Source organism: Stegostoma tigrinum, chromosome 34, assembly GCF_030684315.1.
Source record: "Stegostoma tigrinum isolate sSteTig4 chromosome 34, sSteTig4.hap1, whole genome shotgun sequence".
Lineage (NCBI taxonomy): Eukaryota > Metazoa > Chordata > Chondrichthyes > Orectolobiformes > Stegostomatidae > Stegostoma > Stegostoma tigrinum.
In genome coordinates this window covers 12,583,493-12,604,246 of record NC_081387.1, presented here as the reverse complement: position 1 = coordinate 12,604,246, position 20,754 = coordinate 12,583,493, and the positions used below count along the sequence as shown (strand labels likewise).

General features: G+C 46.1%; 1 protein-coding gene across 1 annotated transcript; it reads right to left on the bottom strand.

The window, feature by feature from the left end:
* Positions 1–2,087: 2,087 nt before the first annotated feature.
* Positions 2,088–18,424, bottom strand: LOC125446360 (cytochrome P450 2K6-like). Its single transcript, XM_048519870.2, has 9 exons — positions 18,189–18,424; positions 15,522–15,684; positions 13,425–13,574; positions 12,379–12,539; positions 11,234–11,407; positions 8,050–8,191; positions 5,445–5,632; positions 4,294–4,435; positions 2,088–3,121 (listed from the first exon to the last, which is right to left on the bottom strand). Exons 1-9 carry the CDS (start codon positions 18,378–18,380, stop codon positions 2,943–2,945), a joined length of 1,491 nt encoding a protein of 496 aa, XP_048375827.2. The 5' UTR covers positions 18,381–18,424; the 3' UTR covers positions 2,088–2,942.
* Between the last annotated feature and the right edge of the window lie 2,330 nt (positions 18,425–20,754).

Genomic DNA, 20,754 nt, shown 5'->3' with positions numbered 1-20,754 from the left:
AATCTGCTGCAAACATCACAGACTGGTTCGAGAAACTACGCTGACCCAGCAGCAAGTGAACTGAGAAACAGTTAATGTTTCGAGTGCAGTGTGACTTCTTCACAACTGGAGAGTTTAATAAAGCACCTTATTTTAATTGTCTTTAGCTAATGGTGGAGGAGGAGGGGTTGCGTTCGGTGTGGAAGCAAGAGACCGAGCGATGGTTCATGAAAAAGAGACAAAAAAATCACCAGTGATGACAAGGCAAGCAAAACAGAAGACAAGGACGTATGGGGAGCAGGGAGGGAGTCTCAAGGAAAACAAGCTATGGCAACTCAGGACAAGATTGGTACAAGACTTGCCGGGGGAGGTGATTGTGTAGTGGTGACACCGCTGGACCCAGATCACGTTCCGGGGACCCAAATTCAAGTTCTGCCTTGGCTGATGGTGGATTGTGAATTCAATTGAAATCTCTGGAATTAAGTGTCTAATGATGACTGTGAATCCATTGTCAATTGTTGGAAAATCCCATCCACATCACTAATGCCCTTTAGGGAAGAAAACTGCCATCCTAACCTGGTCTGGCCTACATGTGACTCCGGAGCCTCACCAACGTGGTTAACTCTGAACTGTGCTCTGTGGCAATTAGGGATGGGCAATAAGTGCTGCCTAGCCAGCGATGCCCTCATCCTGTGAATTAATAAAGAAAGAAAAAAGTAAGGAGAACAAAATATGGGTCCGAGTTTGAACTGTCTCCAAATGGGAACCTGGGAACTGGATACTAAGCAGTATTCAATATGCAGTCTCACCAATGTATAATACAGTTCCCTGTGCGAGGTTTGGTCCACGGCATACAATTTTGGCCCCTTTACATGAGGGACAATGCTATTACATTGGAGGCTGTTCAAAGGAGCTTCATTGAATTAATTCCACGGGTGGAAGTCTTTTCTTATGAGGAGAGATTGAGCACCAGGGGCCCATACTGGCTTGAGCTTAGAAGGATGAGAGGAGATTGGATTGAGATGCACAAAATGCTAAAAGGGGATTCACCAAGGAGACAGAACCTGGGTATATCCTCTTGGTTTTGTTGGGGTGGGGGGGGGTGCAGTCATTATGCATGAGAGGTCGGAAGCGCAACCATCTTCAGTTGCTTCTCTCCATCATAAGGTCAGAAGTGGGAATGTTCATCAATGGTTCGCAACTCCTCAGATACTGAAGCAGTCCACTTTTAACGATAACAAGATTTGGGCCAACATGTAACATTTGCACCACATAAGAGTCAATGACCATCACCAGTAAGACAGCAATCCAACCGCTGCCCTTTGACATTCAATGGTGTCACCATCACTGAATCCCCCATTATCAACGTCCTGGGAACACACTGACCAGAAACCCAGATGTGACACATTAACACAGTGGCTACAAGAGCAGGTCAGAGGTTGGAATACTGCAGCGAGTCACCCATTTCCTGAGTCCTGAAAGCCTGTCCACTATCTACAAGGCACAAACCAGGAGTGTGATGGAATCCGCCCCCCCCCCACCACTTGCCTGGATGGGTGCAGCCCCAACAACACTCAAGAAGCTTGACACCATCCAGGATAAAGCAGCCGCTTGATTGGCACCACTTCCACAAGCATCTACTCCCCACACCTCTGACACTCAGTAACAGCAGTATGTACTATCTACAAGATGCACTGCAGAAACTCACCAAAGATCCTCAGACAGCACCGTCCAAACCCACAACCACTTCCTTCTAGAAGGACAAGGGCAGCAGATACATGGGACCATCATTTGCAAACTCCCCTCCAAGGCACTTGGAAATACATCACCATTCCTTCGCTGACGCTGGGTCAAAATCCTGGAATTCCATCCTTAATGGCATTGTCAGCAAACTTACAGCTTGTGGATCAGGAAGGCCCTAAGGGGCATCTTTTTCATGCAAAGGGTGGGGCATGTATGGAATGAGTTGCCTGAGGAAGCATATAAACATTTAACAGGCATCAGGCTGGGTATATGAAAATGACGGGTATACCCTCTCAGCTCCGGATCATCTGCAAGCTGAACTCTTCAGGCATTGCTTTTTCAAACAGCATTAAAAGACGCCCGACTTTCAAATTCCATGACACATTCTGTGCCCTGTGCAAGCCAAACTTTATTACTTTCATTTCAAATCTGGACTCGTAACAGCATCTGCCTTTCATCATGACGTGTCTGTTGGGGGGGGTGGGGAAGAGAGAGAGAGAGAGACAGGCAGACAGAGAGAGAAAGAAAGAGAGAGAAAACACAAACTGCAACAGTGAACCAATAATGAGGCTGATTAATAAATAATTTGGATATCAGACAGCATGCCACCTACTTCTGCACCTTGAGTAATATTTCCCAATAGTAAACAGCATTTTGCATAATTTGAGGTAGAGTATTTCAGTCAGGTATTTGCCCTTCAGGTCCATATTGATCTGACAGCTTTCAGCTCCCTGAGGTTCCTATGCAGTTACACCAATCAGTCTGACTAAGCTGTGTGTAACCAGCCAAACAATCAATCAGAGAGAAATGCTAATCATTGTATGAATAGAGAACACTGCTTAACCATTCAGTCACTGCAATGCATCAGTTCAAATAACTCAATGAACATAATGTTCCCAGAAGGAAAGCATTTTCTCAAAGTGAGTCAGTCACACAGGTCTGGGATGGGTTCTGACTTAATTTGCAAAGAGAGTTCGAACTTTCCAAGGAATTTCTGCCTCCTCTTACAATCAGTGAAAATTCTCAATTAATTCCACAAAAAAGTTATAGTTACAGAAGTGAAGATGGTGTGACATAGACTTGTACAAAGCGTAAATGATTGCGTTGCAAATTGGACAGAGAGAGGGAAATCCAGTACCAGTACTCCCTCACGTTGGATTGCAGGTCCTGTACTTGTAAACTCAGCAGGGAAAGATTTGCTGGGACTGTCGCTGGTCCCTTCAGCGAGGCACAGCACAAACCCGGTGAGGTTTCGGGTTGGCGACTAAGCCTATTCTCGGGCTGGTATCCAGGTCTGTCACACCTGGTGGGGCCTGGAAGTGGAACTTCTGCAGCAGGGTGGTGAAGAACAGGAAAAGTTCCACTTTAGCCAACGCCTCACCAGCGCACACCCTCCGACCTGAGAAAGAACAGGACACCATCAGTACCTCACCAAAACACAGACCACCACCTTCCAAACACCTATCTCTGAGGCCATCCCAGTGGTCACCCAAAGGCAAGCAATTTCATTCACAGCATTGTGTCTCTCCATTCCCACGCCTACCCCATAATTGAATTAGTCACTTAATTCGGACCCAAAACTCAGTCCTGAATCTACTCAAAGACTGAACATCCACAGGTCACTCAGGGTAGAGAATTCCAAAGACGCACACCACTCTGAGTCCTTATTCCTGTCTTGAACAGACACACCTTTACTGTGAGACTATGACTAGTTCTAGAACTGTCCATTTAGCAGGAACATTCTCCCAGCATGTCCCCTGTCCTGGGCCTGAAGAATTCTCAATATTTCGATGAGATTAGCCCTCATTCTTCTTGTCATGAAGGAATGTAGCACTGAGCCTTCTCTGTCCCTCCTCATTCCAGGAATCAGCTCAGTGACTGTCTCTGAGGTAACTTTACCCTTCCTTGGGTAAAGAGACAAAGACTGTGCATCGGGGTGGGCTCACCAAGCCCCCGTGTGATTGTAGGACCTGCGGTACATCCTTCATTGAATTAATTGACATTAATGGTTGTAGGCTTCTCCTTTGGCATTCCTTTTCTTTATTCGCGCATGGGACATGGGCTTGGGTCAGCATTTATTGCCCCTCCCTTGAACTTCTGCAGTCCCTCCAAGCCACTTGCCACCCTGACTGTAAGACAATAAGAAATAAGAACTGGACCCGACCATTCGGCCCCTCAAGATGTTTCTGCTCTTCAACAGGATTATGACTCATCCCACAGTCTTCACATCCACTGTCCTGACCTTTCCATATCCTCATTCTTTTGGTGTCACTGGGTCAAAATCATGGAATACCAGCCCCCCCCGCCCCCGCCAACAGCACCTATCTACAGCACGTGGACTGCAGCAGTTCAAGAGGCAGCTCACTACCACCTTCTCAAGGGGCAACCTGGCCTAGCGGCAATGCCCACATCCCATGATCAAAGTAAGAAACAGGGAAGCTCAACTTATGGTGAAATTTTGGAGGTTGCTACCAGGTCAAATCTAAGATTTTTCTCAACAGTAAGTTGTGTCACTTCAGAAATTGACGTATTTTAGTGATGGAACACGTGGTTACTTTTTCGACCAATTACCTGCGGAGAAAGGCAAGAAGGCATCTCTCTTCACAAAATTCCCATCAGCATCCAGGAAGTGAGCTGGGTTAAACTCGTGTGGTTTTTCCCATTGAGTTTTATCATACAGCACTGAGGTCAGTAAAGGAATAATGTAGGTTCCCTGAAAAACACGGAAAGCAATTCCGAATGTGTCACTGTGCCTGACTTCAATGGAGAGTGAGTCATGCAGGATGTGTAAACCCAGTGTTGTATCCGGTCCTGTTAGTTTCACTGGACACCTCAGGTTATAATTGGCCCGACCTTATTGTCAAATGTAATGTCTCACCCCGTCAATCAAAAATACACAATTCCTGACTCACTAATATCCAAATTGTCATTTGGCCTGCAATGGAGGCTACATGGATTAGTGCACAGGAACCTGCTGTTGCAACAGAATGAACATGTATACAGATTGTGCCTCTTTAACTCAATTAAATAGGTGACTTCCAATCTCCAGTTCACTCCTCAGGGTAATTCCTTGACCAATTACAGTCAACTGGCTTCAGTTAAACCTTAGATGGAGCTTGACAGTTAGGCACCAGTCATCATTAACCGGTGCATTTGCCTGAGCGTCTGCTAATTGGGCTACTGGCCAACCAATCAGCACTCTCCTCTCATTCGTTAAAAATAATGTTACATTCTACATACGCATTGTTCTGATCAGTGCAAGGTGCTCATAACGGGACTGAAGACCCGAGAGCACAGCTGTAAAGCATTTCGCAAACAAATGTGAGGTGAGATTTGAAATCAAACCTCTTCCCACAGTTAGTGCCTGCGATTGGAATGACATGGTACAGGCAGGTCCAAATGAGGCATTGAAGAGGGCATTAGATGATCATTTAAACAGAAACAATGGTTTATGGGAGAAAGGCAGATGTTTAGCTCTGTCATAATGCTCATAAGAGCCAGGAAAGATGCGATGTGATGAATGGCCTCATTTTTCACTATCAGGTTATGTGATGAAAAGCTTTGATGATATTATTTTTTAGCAACACTCAACATTGAAATTCCCCTTTCTTTTAGTTTGCTTCTGTTCAGATTCAGATCCTGTTTTTGTTCAGAAAGTACCACATTGTTACAATTGCAACAGTACACAAACTGTGAAACGTAAGCCGTTTCTAATCTCATACCTTTGGAAGGAAATATTTTCTGAAATGCACATCCTCGGTTGTCGAATGAGGTAGGTTCAGGGGGACGATGTTGGCAAACCTCTGGATCTCATGAATCACAGCAACAGTGTAGGGCATGTGTCTCTGGTCTTCTGTTCTCGGGAATCGACCAGCTCCTATAACCTGATCAATTTCATCTTGAACTTTCTCTGAAATAGGCAAAATAGATAAAGAACTTTGGATGGAGAAGCAGTGTGGAGAAACTAAAGCACAGAGCTTTGACTTGTTCAAAAACACAGAATGGGCACTGTCTGTTCTGTTGCCAGTACACTCCCCTCTCAATACTTAGCTTCATCAGCCCCGACAGGCCTAAAAATCAAATTGTCCCAAGCACATAAATGTTATGGTTCACTAATGAGGACAATTTGTCAACATATTTAAAATAATTCAGTGGGAACATGATAACTATTGATATTTATGACTCTCGAGACAAATTCAATTGAAAGTGCTTATTTGTTCAGCCTAAATTTCCACATAATACATGCAGGACAGGAAAGTTGACAGGGACAGGATGATCCCAGGAGGGGCTTTTAGGGGCCATTCCCCAAAATACCCCATAAAGAGGTCAAAGATTTCAGGTTTATGATAGTTCCTGGCCTGTGGGTGGAGAAAATGTAGCCCAAAGGCCCTGAATTGTTTTTTTTCCACCAATATCGCAAACACTTCTGAACCAATGGCATCAAGATCAAAACTTTTAATAAAGTCACACCGAGCTGCCCCGTCCTCTCTGCAGAGACCTGTTTATCGGAATAACTGTTCCCTTCAATCTACACAAATCCTTTCTGCCGTCAGTCCCATTCGCAATCAGGCACTGATCCAAGTGAATCAGGCGGGCAGCCGGTTGGTCAGTTCTGTTGGATTCCTGATGTATCTGAGGAAGTCTTTGTCTCTCTGACAGGGGCAAGAGATTCCTTTGTCAGAACTCCAATCGTTCAAGGCTCATCAATGTTCTGTCTTCTCATTCCGTGCTATTGGTTCCCCTTGACCACAATGATTTACAAGATTGGAGAGTTCACTGTGCAGCTACTGGGGTGTTCACTGGGTTTAAGCTAAGGCAAATTGGGACAAGTTGAATAATTCTCAAAACATGCCTGTGTAGATCCAGCTATGGAACTCAGTGCAGAAGTGAAAGGCTGCAACCAATGGGATCAGTGAGCAGGTGCAGGGGTATGTCTGTAAAGCAATATGCACCTGACAGCGACAACCAGCCTGCTCTGTGCCACACTGTAAACAGGTTATGGCTCTGCTGTCCTTGTAGCATTTTCTCTGGTGCTTAATAATGCTCTTGCACTCTCAATCCAGGGCAGAGATGAAATACAGAATTTAAAATGTAGATTTAGGAGAAGTGCCAATCCTGTTTTTGCCTCTGTATGATTGTCACACTGGGCATTGTCCCGGAATCTGCAACGAAAGTTGTCTCCTCCAGGCCCGGAGCTGTCAGCTTGGGCTCAAGCTCAGAAAGACGCCACTTTCTGGTTCGTGAATGATCAGCTCTTTCTGATATCAGCCAACGGAGGGGTTTCTGATTAAGATGGCCAATACGCTTCCGACCCTACAGCTGTTTCAACAAAGGAACAGGCCCTTCGATGCATCATGTCTGTGCTGACACATGATGTCTTTTTAATCTAAAAATCTTTTATCGCCGTGCAGTCCGTATCCCTCTATTCCCTGCTATTCATATCTGAGAAGATGTTTCTTAAATATTCCTGTTGTATCTGCCTCCCCAACTTTCCCTGGCAGCGTATTCCAGGCACTTATTACCCGCGGTGGAAAAATAACTTGCCTCTCACATCTCCTTTACACTTACCCCCTTTTCCCTTAAAACTATGATCCCGAGCCATTGTCATTCCAAACAAGGAGAAACCTCCAACTATCCATTCTATCCTTGCCTCGGATAATTTTGTAAATTTCTATCAAGTTGCCCCTCATCCTTCGACATTCAAGTGAAAACGAATGAGTTTATCCCCTTTCTCCTCGTGGCTAATGCCTGCTGCACCAGGCAATGTCCTTACAAACCGTCTCTGTACCCTCTCCAAAGCCTCCACATCCTTCCAGCAGTGTGACGACCAGAACTACACACAATATTCCAAATGTGGCCAAACTAAAGTTCTGTAAAGCTGCAACAAGACAGACCAATTGTTCAAACTGCATCCGAGGCCGATGAATAAGCCATGGCAGAGGCATTCTTGACCACCTTATCCCCTTGTGTTTCCATTTTTGGGGAATTGTGGACCTCTACATCTAGATCCCTCTGTGTGTTGATGTTACTCAGGGTTCTGCCACTTCCTGTGCAGTTCCCTCCTGCATTAGATCTCCCAAAACACATCACCTTGCTTTTGTCCGGATTAAACTCCATCTGCCATCTCCAGCCTATCTGTATTGTCTGGCAATCCCCCTCACCACCCGCACCTCCCCCAATCTTTGCGTTACCCGCAAACTTATCAATAACCCAACATCCAAATTCTCCTCCATATCACTTCCATCCATTGCAAAGCAACTGTATGTATTACAATCAGATACCAATTTAGACACAAGCACCAAACTAACAGAGCGAAGGATTCCTTACTCTGAATTTCTGGATAGTTTATCATGAGAACGAGTCCCCAGCAGATGGTAGTGGAGGTCGTTTCTGTGCCAGCACCAAACAGGTCATTGATTGTCACCAGGATATCCTTTTTGTTAACCTCTACATCTTCACTTCCTAATTCCTTCAAGACAAAACAAAACAAAGCAGAATGTGCTGCCCTCTTCAGGAAAATATCCAGCTCTGTAAATTTGGGCGGGGGACTGGGATAGTGATCCTTTGGCCTCCGGTGGTCAATGTCACGATACTTTGCAGGTGGAATATAATGCAGGGAAATGGGAATGTTGTCCATCTTCGCAGCAAGGATAGAGGAGGCGAAGATCATAGGAACTGCAGATGCTGCAGAATCCGAGATAACAAGGTGTGGAGCTGGATGAGCACAGCAGGACAAGCAGCATCTTCGGAGCAGGAAGGCTGATGTTTCTGCCTCGACACTTCATTAGATATAGTAAGATGAAGGGTCTAGGCCCGAAACGTCAGCCTTCCTGCTCCTAAGATGCTGCTTGGCCTGCTGTGTTCATCCAGCTCCACACCTTGTTATCATAGGGGAGTCGAATGTTATTTAAATGGAGAAAGGGTGCAGAAAGCTGCAGAATAGAGGGATGAGGGAATCCCTGTCCCTGAATCACAGAAATAACAAGCACCCAAGCTCAGTGTGAAGGCAACAGAACAGAAGTTGCCAGAAAAGCTCAGCAGGTCCAGCAGCATCTCTGAAGGGAAAACAAGAGTTAACGTTTTGGGTCTGGTGACCCTCCCTCAGAACTGATGGTGGCTGGAAAAACGTCAGTTTATTTTCAGAAAAACGTGGGGAGGGGAATGGGTTCGGGAGTAAATGATAGGACAGAGCCGAAAGAGAGAGAAGAGCAGTTGGACGGACAAGATTTGATAACGATCAGGCTGGGAGAGTGAACAGTTGTTAATGGGGACTGTTAGTGACTAATGACAGGCAGCCCTCTGAACTCAATATTGAGTTCAATAATTTTAGAGCCGAAACTCTCCCATGTCCCATCCCCACCCCACACACCAGGCCTTGTTACCACACAGCCTGCCATTACACACCCCCTGTTGTTAGTCACTAACAGTCCCCATTAACAACTATTCACCCTCCCAGCCTGATTGTTAGCAACTCCTTTGTCCATCCAACTGTCTTTCTCTCTCTTTGGGCTCTATCCTAGCGTTTACTCCCCACCCCACCCACCTCCCTAGTTTCTACACAGGAACTGACATTTTCCCAACCGCCATCGAGGAGCGGTCACCAGACCCAACATGTTAAATCTGCTTTTTGCCTTCACAGATGCTGCCGGACCTGCTGAGCTTTTCCAGCAACTTCTGTTTTTGTTCCTGATTTACAGCATCTGCAGATTGGATGGGCTGAATGGTCTATTTCTGCTCCTGTGCCTGGCGGTCTAGTAAATTCAAGCTGGGCTTCTCAAATGTGAGCCCTCCGAGATGTCAGCGCAGTTCCGAGGGAGTGCTGCACTGTTGGAGGGTTCCCTTTCACGGTGTAAAACTGAACAGAGGCCCAATTTGCCTTTGCGGGTGGAGATGAGGGAGCATGTGGCATGGTTTGAGGAAGTGCAGCTGAGGGATTTCTGGTGTCCTGGCCAACAGTTAGACTCTGACAGAGGAAGAGAGCCTGGTCACTATCGCGACTGTGTCCACGGGCACGGCCTGGGAGAGGGGGGCGCACAGAGGCTCTGATCATTGGAGCCTATGTCCCTGGATGGGGATCAGGGACACTCCGGATAATCGGTGTCCAAACAGCGGAGAGCAGCCAGTCGGCACCCTGAAGATGGAACAACAGGTTGAGAAGCCCTTTAGAGCAACTTCACAGCTTTTGTTGGACAGAGTAAGTAAGTCAGGAAGTTGATCCACACCTTTCTGCAGTAGACACACATGTATGAAAAAAACTGGTGAGGCCTCAGCTGGAGTAGCACATCCAGTTCCGGTGTCACACTTTACGGAAAGTATCGATTCTACGGAATGGGCTGCTGGAAATCATCAATGGGTTTGACCGGATGAAACCGGGGAAAGTGATTGCAGCAGCTCGGAGAGTCAGGAACAAGTACACTCAGAGGGGACAGCAAGGAATATTATGCTGCAGCGCGATGCTGAGCGATCTGATACAGATACAAAGCACTGTTCACACGAGGGTCGGGTAAACACCTGAAGGGAAACAAGTGATAGGGCAGTGGGGAAAGGATAGGGGAGTGGGACAGTTCTACCTGGGAACAGTCATTGATACGGTGGGCCAAAGGACCTCCTCCTCTGTTGTATCCCCCTAACATCGTCTGAAGGAAAGTTCTCTCCCTTGTCTGAATTCATGGTAAGCCATTCTGGCAGCACAGTAGTGATGGAGGGGCTGGTCTTTCTGATTGTGAGGTTTCAATTCATTCATATCAAAGAGATTGATATCCCAGACAAAACAAGAAATGTACAACTCCAAAACACTGAACACCATTTCCAGGACATTATTTGGAGAAAATAACAGGTGAAATCACGAAAGATATCTCACCAGTTATATCCTGATTGGACTGTCCGTTTTGTTTTCTTACAAGATTGAAACTCGCACACCGTCAATGCTATGTGCTGGGCACAAACAGCATCCATGCGATGTAATGAGCAATACGATTTGGAACATAATCAGATGTAGTGAGTGCTTGGAGCTACACATTAATAGTTCTATCCAGTACCTAGGGGGCACCACTGCAGGATACAATAGATTAGATTAGATTAGATTAGATTCCCTACAGTGCGGAAACAGGCCTTTCGGCCCAACAAGTCCACACTGCCCCGTGGAGCATCCCACCCAGGCCCATCGCCCTATAACCCACACATCCCTGAACACTATGGGCAATTTAGCACGGCCAATCCACCTAGCCTGCACATATTTGGACTGTGGGAAGAAACTGGAGCACCCGGAGGAAACCCACGCAGACACGGGGAGAATGTGCAAACTCCACACAGACAATTGCCCGAGGCTGGAATTGAACCCAGGTTCCTGGTGCTGTGAGGCTGCAGTGCTCACCACTGAGCCACCGTGCTGCCCCCAAATAATAACAGATGTTTAACACAGAACCTTCCAAATCTCAAAAACCAACGTCCTGGCGCAGAGTGTGAAATCTGTGGAGATTCCCCTTCCTGCTGCAAAGGTGTGTCACTGTACCTGCTGGTGTCTCATAATTAAGGCCTCGCTGAATGTCTGGATGCTGTTTTCGCTCAATGTCTCTTTCGCAGCTTTGAAGACTCCGTCAAAGATTTTGTGCATCTTCACTTGATTTTCAATAATCTTCTTGCGACCCGGAATCAGAAATCCCAGCGATGGGTAAGAATTGTACAGCTGGATTGGAGCAGCAACACAAGAACACATTCAGGCCTTCAGTGGGTCAATGGTTGCTCCTCCACGGCCAATGTGGGTGACCTGTGACTTTCAGTGATGCTTCATGGGAGATAGGAGATTGTCATGGCAACACTGCATTTCCTCCTCCCCGCTCTGTGTCCCCAACCCCAGCCACAAACCTTCCAAATTTATTTATGTTTATCTTGAATGCTTTGGTTATAGTCTAGAATGGGTGACCTATTCACTAGCACCTATTATACATGGATTCCTAAAATCAGATTCAGGTTAGGCCCAGGAAGGACCACAAATTTTCTCCAAAGGAGAGCACAACGTGGGCTTTTCTTTACAACTGCTTTCATCTTTATATCCTTAATTCCAGATTTTTGTTGATAAATCAAATTGAAATTCCGCCATCCACCACAGTGGACCCCAGGCTGACGTCACTTGCAACATTTTCCCTCAATGTGGGAAGCTGCGGGAATCGCGTCCCTTGAAAGCTTGACCAACCACCATGCACCCCCCACCCCCAGCACTTCCCTGTTGAGAGTCGGCGAGAATGATTCCAGTTCGAGGAATCTTTCTGTGATTCTATAACATACCACACGTTCTTCATCACCCCAGGTTAATTTCGTCAATTCTAAAGCAGGGTCATTGTGCCCAAAATTTTCTCTCTACAGATGCTACCAAACTTCCTGGGTCTTTCCAGCAATTTGCCAGTCAGTTCCTGATTGCCAGCAGTTCTTTGCTTTTTTTTAGGAAAGCTTCTTCAATATTTATTTTGTCACAGAACATTTTCTCACTACAATTTAACCCATGTAAGCCCTTCTTGCATATCAGCATTTATGACTGAGACACAATGTTGAGAACACTCTCGAACCTGTAACATGCCAGGTGTGGAAATCGTCATGCACAGCAAATAGCAAACGACCTCAATAATCAGCCAGAGTTCAATACCATAAAAAGATAATTACATGTAATGGAGCTGTTCCAATCAGTCTCGTGTTCTCATTAATCATGCTTGTTAGATGGATGAACACTTCATTGTTATATTCAAAACGGTCTCCAAATATGATAGAACAGATAATATTGCTCACGGCTAAATACATAATCTGTGCCGTTTCAAAAGGCTGGCCTGTGAATAAACACAGAATTCAATTACAAAACAGGCTCTAAATAGCAGGAATAGTAAAATCGTTGCTGTCTTTGACAAAGCATAAGTTACTAATACCAGACAAAAAGCTGTGAAGGCTAGAAATCTGAAGCCAAGATAGAAATTGCTGGAGAAACTCAGCAGGTGTGGCAGCGTCCGTGGAGAGAATGCAGAGTGTGCGTTGTAACAAAGAACAGCGCAGCACAGCAATAGGCTCTTCGGCCATCAAGCCTGCGCTGATGCATGAAGCTTCGCTCAACTAACAATCTTCTTCCTCCAAGTGCTCCTTGTCCGTCGATTACAGATATACAGGATAGAAAGGGAGGTAAGAGATGATGGGGGGAAAGGCAAGAGAGGAGGGGGAGTGGCATTTTTGATTCGGAACTCTGATGTCCAGATATACTTATTACCAGACAGCACAGGCAGACAAACATGCACATGTCACCACGGGATCACAGGGCCATGCACTGTCACTGCTGGGTCACTGACCTGTGGGCCTCACCACTGCCGTAGCTCAGGAAATCCAGGCACCTCGACTCCCACATCAGTGCCATATATGTGAGGGATTTTGTCGGCAATGTGTGGAGGAGATATCAATAAAATGGCCAAAGGAATTGTGTGGTCGACCCTTAAGGCAGACCTGCCCTGCAACTGGCAGATTCTGCTGATCAGAGAGGACTGAGTTGAATTGAGGGGAACCCCAGGTCTGAATCCTGACAGCGGCAGCATTGGTTGGGCAGGGGGCAAACACTGTCCTTGACCTACAGTTACTGTTGTAATCTTTTATTCAGGTGAAAATCTTTTGTGCAGATGTCAATTTCAAGGCAACGTTTAATCACAGCATTTCATGAGCCATGAAGCACTCACCCTTATGACTCTCGAATACATCAACAAGAAAGCTGGCCTCTTCAGTGATCCTGTCCTCAATGGATTTCTTGCCCATGCCAAAGCCTCGGAGAGCCGAGATCACAAACTTCCGGTTGTCCTGCCACAACTTCCCATCACTGAATATAACCCCTGAAAGTGACACAAGGAAAGCTGATGAAATATTGTGAGCAGTTCTGCTGTGAGTGTGGCCAAACCCCAGATCTCTAATCCCCTTTCCTTTCCTGAGAATCAGAACATCCTAAAACCAAGAAGAAGGCCACTCAGTCCATTTTATCCATCAGTGCTCTTTGGAGGAGCAATCCCATTGGTCTCACTTCCCCAAAATTCCTCTGACATTGCCATTCTCCACATCTAGTCTATTCCCTTTGAAACCCACTTCCGCAACCCTCCCAGGTACTGCCCTGCAGATGATGATCGAATTGTAGAATCCCCTATAGTGTGGAAACAGGCCCTTTGGCTCAACAAGTCAACACTGAACCTCAGAGCATCCCACCCTCACCCATCCCCTTATAACTCACCTATTCTACACACTCCTATGGGCAATTTAGCATGGCCAATCCACCCGAACCTGCACATCTTTGGACTGTGGGAGGAAACCAGAGCACGTGGAGGAAACCCACGCAGACACAGAGAGAACATGCAAACTCCACACAGACAGTTGCCTGAGGGTGGAATCGAACCTGGTCCCTGGAGCTGTGAAGCAACAGTGCTAGCCCACTGAGCGACCGTGCTGCCCTAAATCTCACCCTCCCTCGGAATTTTCTAACCAATAATCCTCCCAATTTCATTGTTTGTCGGTTCGTATTTGAGATGGTCCTATGCTAGAACGAGACAACCCCGTGAAAAAAAAAGTTTGCTGATCTGATATTGACTGGCTTGGACAAAGTTCACGTGAAGATTAATGTTCTGGCGCTTGTTCAATATTTACGGAGTTCGAGGAAATGTTGACACATTGCAGTTAGGTTGGTAAAGCCCACAGAAAATTTGGAAGATTTCCAGGACTATTCCGCGTGCCTGAGATTTGCTGATTACCATTATCTTGAGGCAGGAATGCAGTACCATGAGATGGGAGGGTGTCAGTCAATCTTGGCAGCAAATAAGAAGCAGGAAGGTTTGGCTGCCAACTCAGCAGCTTAACCAAGGGAGGGATGTGTGGTCTGTTATCAGTTTGCAATCTGATCACTGCAATCTAACGTGACAGGAGGAAGCTCGGACACATTCGGGTTTTGGAAGAATGCAAAAGTTGAACTGCGTATATACAACTGCGTATCACAGAGCTGTGTATCTGTAAACGTAATGATCTTAATTGACACTAGTCCTCCTCTCATGCAGCACAAATATTAGCTCACACTACTTTAGCATTTTCTTGTGAAATGCAAGATAACTGATTTACAGAATGTTTATGTCTTCAGCAATACCAAAGGAGGTTATGTTGAAATTTGATAAAAACACTTGTTTAACCTCAAGGGGAGTGTTGTGTTCAATTCTGAGCACCGACCACATTGTTGGCAAATGCTTTACCGAGGGTAGTCATGAGGTGAGTGATCGCTTGTTGAAGGTGGTGTTGTTCACCTCGGAGAAGAGAAGGCTGTGTGAGATCCTGGATGGAGATATCCAAAATCATGAGGAATCTAGACAGAGTAGATGAAGAGAAACTGTTTCCCATTGGCTGGAGGATTGAGAACCAGATGGCATTAAGCTTATACTGTTGGCAAAAGGAACAAAGTGGGCTTGTGGAGAGACATATTGAGTGGTGATGATCAAAAATGCCTGATCAATGGAAAATGAATGGAAACTTTCAAAAGGGAATTGGATCAGCACCTGATGAGAGAAAGACTTTTCCAGGGCTGCAGGGAACGGGCAGGGGAGCAGGACCTGTTCATTTGCAATCGATGATAAACATTGACTTAATCCAGGAATATTGGGTATGATAAATTGAGGGAAATAGTGGCCAAAAGGCTGTAGATCAATTCCAGACCATTTTGTGCCATTTTGATCACCATGTAATCATGAGCTGAGCAACAGGGTGGAAGCAACCAAAGAGTAACACATAAGCAGATGAAAAAGTGAAGTTACCACTTCGGAATGAAAAGTCGTCATATATCGGGAGGTGTGGCCTCCCACTGAATAGATCAGCGTGATTCACAAGAGCATCTTTCACTGCATCGTAGCCAGTCAACACCACTGCCTTCAACGGGCCAATCTCCACTGAAAATACGCTTCCATGTTTCTCTGCGAGCTAGCAAAGAGAGAGTGGTTTCATTAAAGTTTCATTTCTGGTCAGCTATAGCACAGTTGGGGATGAAAACTGGAGGAAAGAACATTATTCCCAATTGCCAAGAATTTGACACCCACCTGCATTTTCCCTTGAGAAGGTAGTGGTGAGCTGCCCTCTTGACCTGCTGCAGTCCAGGTAGGTAAACCTGAAATGGTCTTGGCAATGAGTTCCAGAATCTTGAAGATAGGAACAGTGGGAGGCCATTCAGCCCCTCAACTATTTAATGAGTTCTTGGTTGCTATTTGGCTGAACTGCACGTTCCTGCCTTTGGCCCAGATCCCTTCATACCTTTTCTTCACAGAAATGTATATATCTCAAATTTAAAACGAACTGGGGCCTGCATACACTGCCATTTGTGGAAGACAGTTCTAAAACCCCACAACCCTCCATGCATGAAAGTGCTTCTTAATATCTGTCCTGAATGGTCTGACCCTAATTCTCAGACTGTGCCCTCGAGATCTCCAAACCCAGGAAATACTTTATCTTTATCTACACCCTCTTTTCCCGACAACACCTTCAAGATTTCAATTCGATCACACTTTAAGCTTCTAAGTTCTAGAGCAAACAGGCCTTACTTGTGTAATCTCCCCACATAACTTAACACCTGAAGTCCACATATTGCTCTTGTAAACTGTGTTTGTACTCCTTCAGAGGCCAATATATCTTTCCTAAGGTGTGGTGCCCAAATCCGCTCACAGTACTCCAAGTGGGGTCTCACCTGGATTTTGTACAACGGCAACACACCCTCTGCATCCTTTTTTACTCCAGTTCGTAGATTTAAAGGCCAACATTCCATTAGTTTTCTTGAATATCTTCTGCACCTATTCATGACATTTCAAAGATCAATGCACCCAAGCCCTCAAGTCTCTTTCAACACCCACTGTTGAGCCAGTGACACTGAAGGGACAGTGATACTTTATCTTTTTAGATTCAGGTCGAACTTATTTCCATGAAGCCATGTTCTCATGTGGTTATCTGCATCAGCAACTCACCCCTTTTATTTATCACACACCATGCATTCACAGGCAGGCAGGCGCAATGATGGTCATTTAGATCTTACCGATATTCCTCTTACTCAGAATGTGAGTAATATCATATCACTATTCCCGCTCTAGTGTTATCTCATCATTCCCATTCCCCCTGAAAATTTAATCTGTTACCCTCCTCAACAGCCTTAGCACACCGTGTGTGTGTCAGGGCACTGGTGCAGCCTCTATTCAGGTGGAAATTGTCTGGCTGGTACAGGTCTCATCTGCTCCACATTTGTTACTAATGTGCCAGGAATCTAGAGCCCACCCTCCTGTGCCATATCCCCTGGCATGTATCCATCTGCTTCCCCTCCTGTTTGTTCCCTGACCAGTGTGTGGCCCTGTGAGAGTAATCAGGAGATTGCTGCTTTTGAGGTTCTGCTGGTGATTTCCCTTCTCAGTGGCCCTAACTCTATCTGCAGGGCCCCGTCCCTCCTTGTGCCTATGGCATTGGTGCACAGCCACTTCCTCTCCTGCAGCCTGGAATCCGGAACCATGGAGACAACACGCTGCCCTGGATTCCCAGCCGGGGCTGCAGAAGCACCGATTTTTTTTCCCCCCAAATTCCTCGGAGCTCTTGGTTTCCAAATCTTCCCCCTGTCAGCCCCTCCCGCCACCGCCGAACCCATTCCCGACCTTGGACGGCTGAAGCCGCCTCGTGGTGGTATGGACCCACGGCCCTGGGATTGCATTGCGAAACTGATTTTGTTTTGCAAGTCATCAGTCCTCATTTTGTTCACGTTTATGGTTCCCCACCCACCCCAGCTCACTTTGATGGAAACTGATTGAGTCTGGGATATTCCTTAAAGGAATATCCACTGTGACAAATCAATCCCTTCCATTTGCGCTGACCCTTTTCCGATTTAGTCAGGAGATGAATTCAAATGTTTTCCTTAACGCTTAAAATGTGAGTATCTCAGGTTATAATTGCCTGAAAAAACATCCAGAAGTCTCCGATTCTACCGATCTTTTCCCACCTTTGTCTATCTATCCCGTCTATGTTTTAGACATCTGACTGTAAGTATCTGATAAGCTCTCAGATAGGCGTTCGGTTTCAGAACCAGAGAAAAAGTTACAGCACAGAAAGAGGCCATTCGGCCCACCGCCCTGCGTCGGTCTGGCTTCACGCTACACACTAATTAAATTGAACATTGTTCACACTGCCAGGCTCTGAGGTGCCAGAACTTCGCAGTTGTTTTGGGTTCTTTTTTGCCTTTCGTTTTGTTCAGAGTCAAAATCCGATCAACGAGCAGAGATCCCAGACTCTCAGAACACAGCCCCAGAACTAACAGATTCCTAGATCGCAGATTACAGATCTGTTTGGGGGGTGGAATCCCTCATTTTGTGCCTCTCAGTCGCCCTGAGCATCTCCTTGGGAGATGTTCCTTCACACCGCCCCATCCCTCCGACATTCCCCAATGCAGGATTCTCACCTACCCCCATGAGAGACCAGTCCAGCCTCCTGAGGTCCAGTTGGTGCAGATTCCCGATCAGAGGAAGGGGAGTCGGTCCAGGAGGGAAATTCCTGGGAACTCTCCGCCGGATAAAAGAAACGACCAGCAAAAGAAAGAGAGCCAGCAGCGACAGGACCGGGGTGTAGCCTGTGGCAAAGTGCTTAAGTAACGCCATCGTCTCCGAGTGCCCACACACACTAAGTGATGTTGGAGCGTGTCATGACCTTTAGTCCAGTCCTCCACTTCCAAAGACACGCCCCTTTCCCCCTGTTTGAGTCTTTTTAAGGCCCGCCTTCCCTGTTTAATTCCACAGTAACATGCCCTTCAGTATAGGACAACCTCTGGGCGCAGAAATGGTGGTGCCCTGACCTGGAGTTATAGGGCAAACCACACCGAAGCACAGCAAGAGTCCATTCAGAGAGAGAGAGAGAGGTGTCAATATCCACATGCCAGTCAAGCTGGGCATGCCTCATGCGAGCGGATGAACCTGAGACGGTTTATTGGCTTCAATCTGGATCCCAGGAAAAGAGCAAAGAGATGGAAAGTGCCATCGGCAATGCCATCAGGTCACAGGTACAGAGCAACAGCCTGCACACCGATGCCCTCAGTTTGGGTCGTGCCAGTGTCACTCCGATCCTGAGTTCATTCGCCCCTTTATGGTACCAAACGCCTGGTACAAGACCACCTGGTGGAGTTGGATTATATCCCCGAGTTTGCAATTGAAAAGAACAGCACAGAAAATCAACCCTGCGCCACGGCCAATCCAAATCGCAAACCATTTCATCTTTACTGTGTGTGGGAGCTGGTGGGGTGTAAATCCAGTGCGGATAGCTGTTCCAGCTGCTCAAACCTTGCAAGAATTGATCGACAGTGTTAAGGAACATTAGGGCCCCAAGCCCCCTCTAATTCTGAGATGCTCTCACTTCTCCTCAAGCAGCAGTATCAGGATTTATGACTCAGTTAGCATGACTGACAGAAACCTTCGAACCTAGCTTAACCCTTAATGAGATGCTGTGAGACTGACCGGTATGTGGATTAATGTTTAATGTGACTATGCACAAATACCTTCTATCTCAAGCACCACACTCCTCCACACGCCTGAACTTGTTCTCTCGCTGAACAATTCCACCTTTAATTCATCTCACTTCTGCCAAGTTGAAGAAGTGGCATGTGCACCTGCATGGATCCCATTTACTCCTGCCTCTTTATGGAATATGCAGAACACTCCTTATTCCAGTCCTACAATGCCCCCTCCCACAACCCTTTTTTTAATTCTACACCGTCAAATTGCGAACCAACTCCCATTTCTTCCCTTTCCTTTATCTCTACTTTTGTTACATTCCCTGTCTCCTCTCCCCCAACCCCAGTGGGACTGTCTGCTCTTTCAGGTTTGGCAGTTAGGCACACCGTTGTTCTGCGATCACTTAATCTGAATTATCAACATCTTTCCTCCCCCAGCACTGTACACCCCTTCCCCCCCACCCCCACCCACCAAAACGTAAATGCTGCCCCCTCCACACTTCTTGTCAGCTCTGATGAGGACTCAGCTAGACTTGAAACATTCGCTTGCTCTCTCTCCATGGATGCTGTCTGACCTGCTGTGATCCCCAGTATTTGTGGTTTTCGGTTTCTATACTCATTTCTCCCAGTATCTCTGTTCTTGCACACCCTCAGAATCGCATCCTTTAATTCATTTGGCATCTCCTTTTGAAGCTGATCTTTTCCTCATCGCTGTTCAAGATACACATTTTGGTGTCACCTTCATATATTTAAGTTGTGCCCTGTCCCTTTAAGTTGAAGTCTTTAATATATATCAAGAGCGGCTTTGGTCCCAGTACCAGCAATTACCACTGCACACTTTCATGCAATCTAAAACAGAACAGTCACTAATTTCTAACACAGTCAAACTCCACACTGCCACTGTTTCTTTTATTCCATTGGGTTTTGCTCTGGTAACAAATCTGTAAAGTAGCCTTTTGTCCAATATCTTTTGGAAGTCCCTGGATCCACATCAATTGCATTATCGCAACCAGCCCTCCTGTGAAAATTTTCCATGTCCTGCCTGCTTCTCACTGCGATTATTAACCTGACATTTACCAGATATTCCCCATTTATTGTATGAGGAGGAGTAGCGTGGCTTCATGTGTGCCGTGATTAGATCGGGGTGCCGCATTCTTGAAGAGGCTGTCTTACATAAGATGGTAAACCCATTTGCCCACTCGTTGGGATGTTATTCAAATCAGATATTCCACAGTATCCTTATGAACCATTTGTCTGCAACACATACCAGACATCAGTAAGCTTGGCTCAATTCCTGAATAGTAACAATCCATTTGCTGTTTCTGGGATACTCCAGGGACCTCCATCCCTGCCATATTGGCCTGAATTAGTAACAAGACACTGCAGTCTGAACAGCATTTGCCCTCTGATGATTTTGACTGTGGCTGTGTACATTATGCAGTTGCATTGTTGAGCTCTACAAGGGTCTTACCTCTCAATGACCATCCATAGTAGGTTCCTTCATGAAGGTTGAAATGGTTAACCACCCA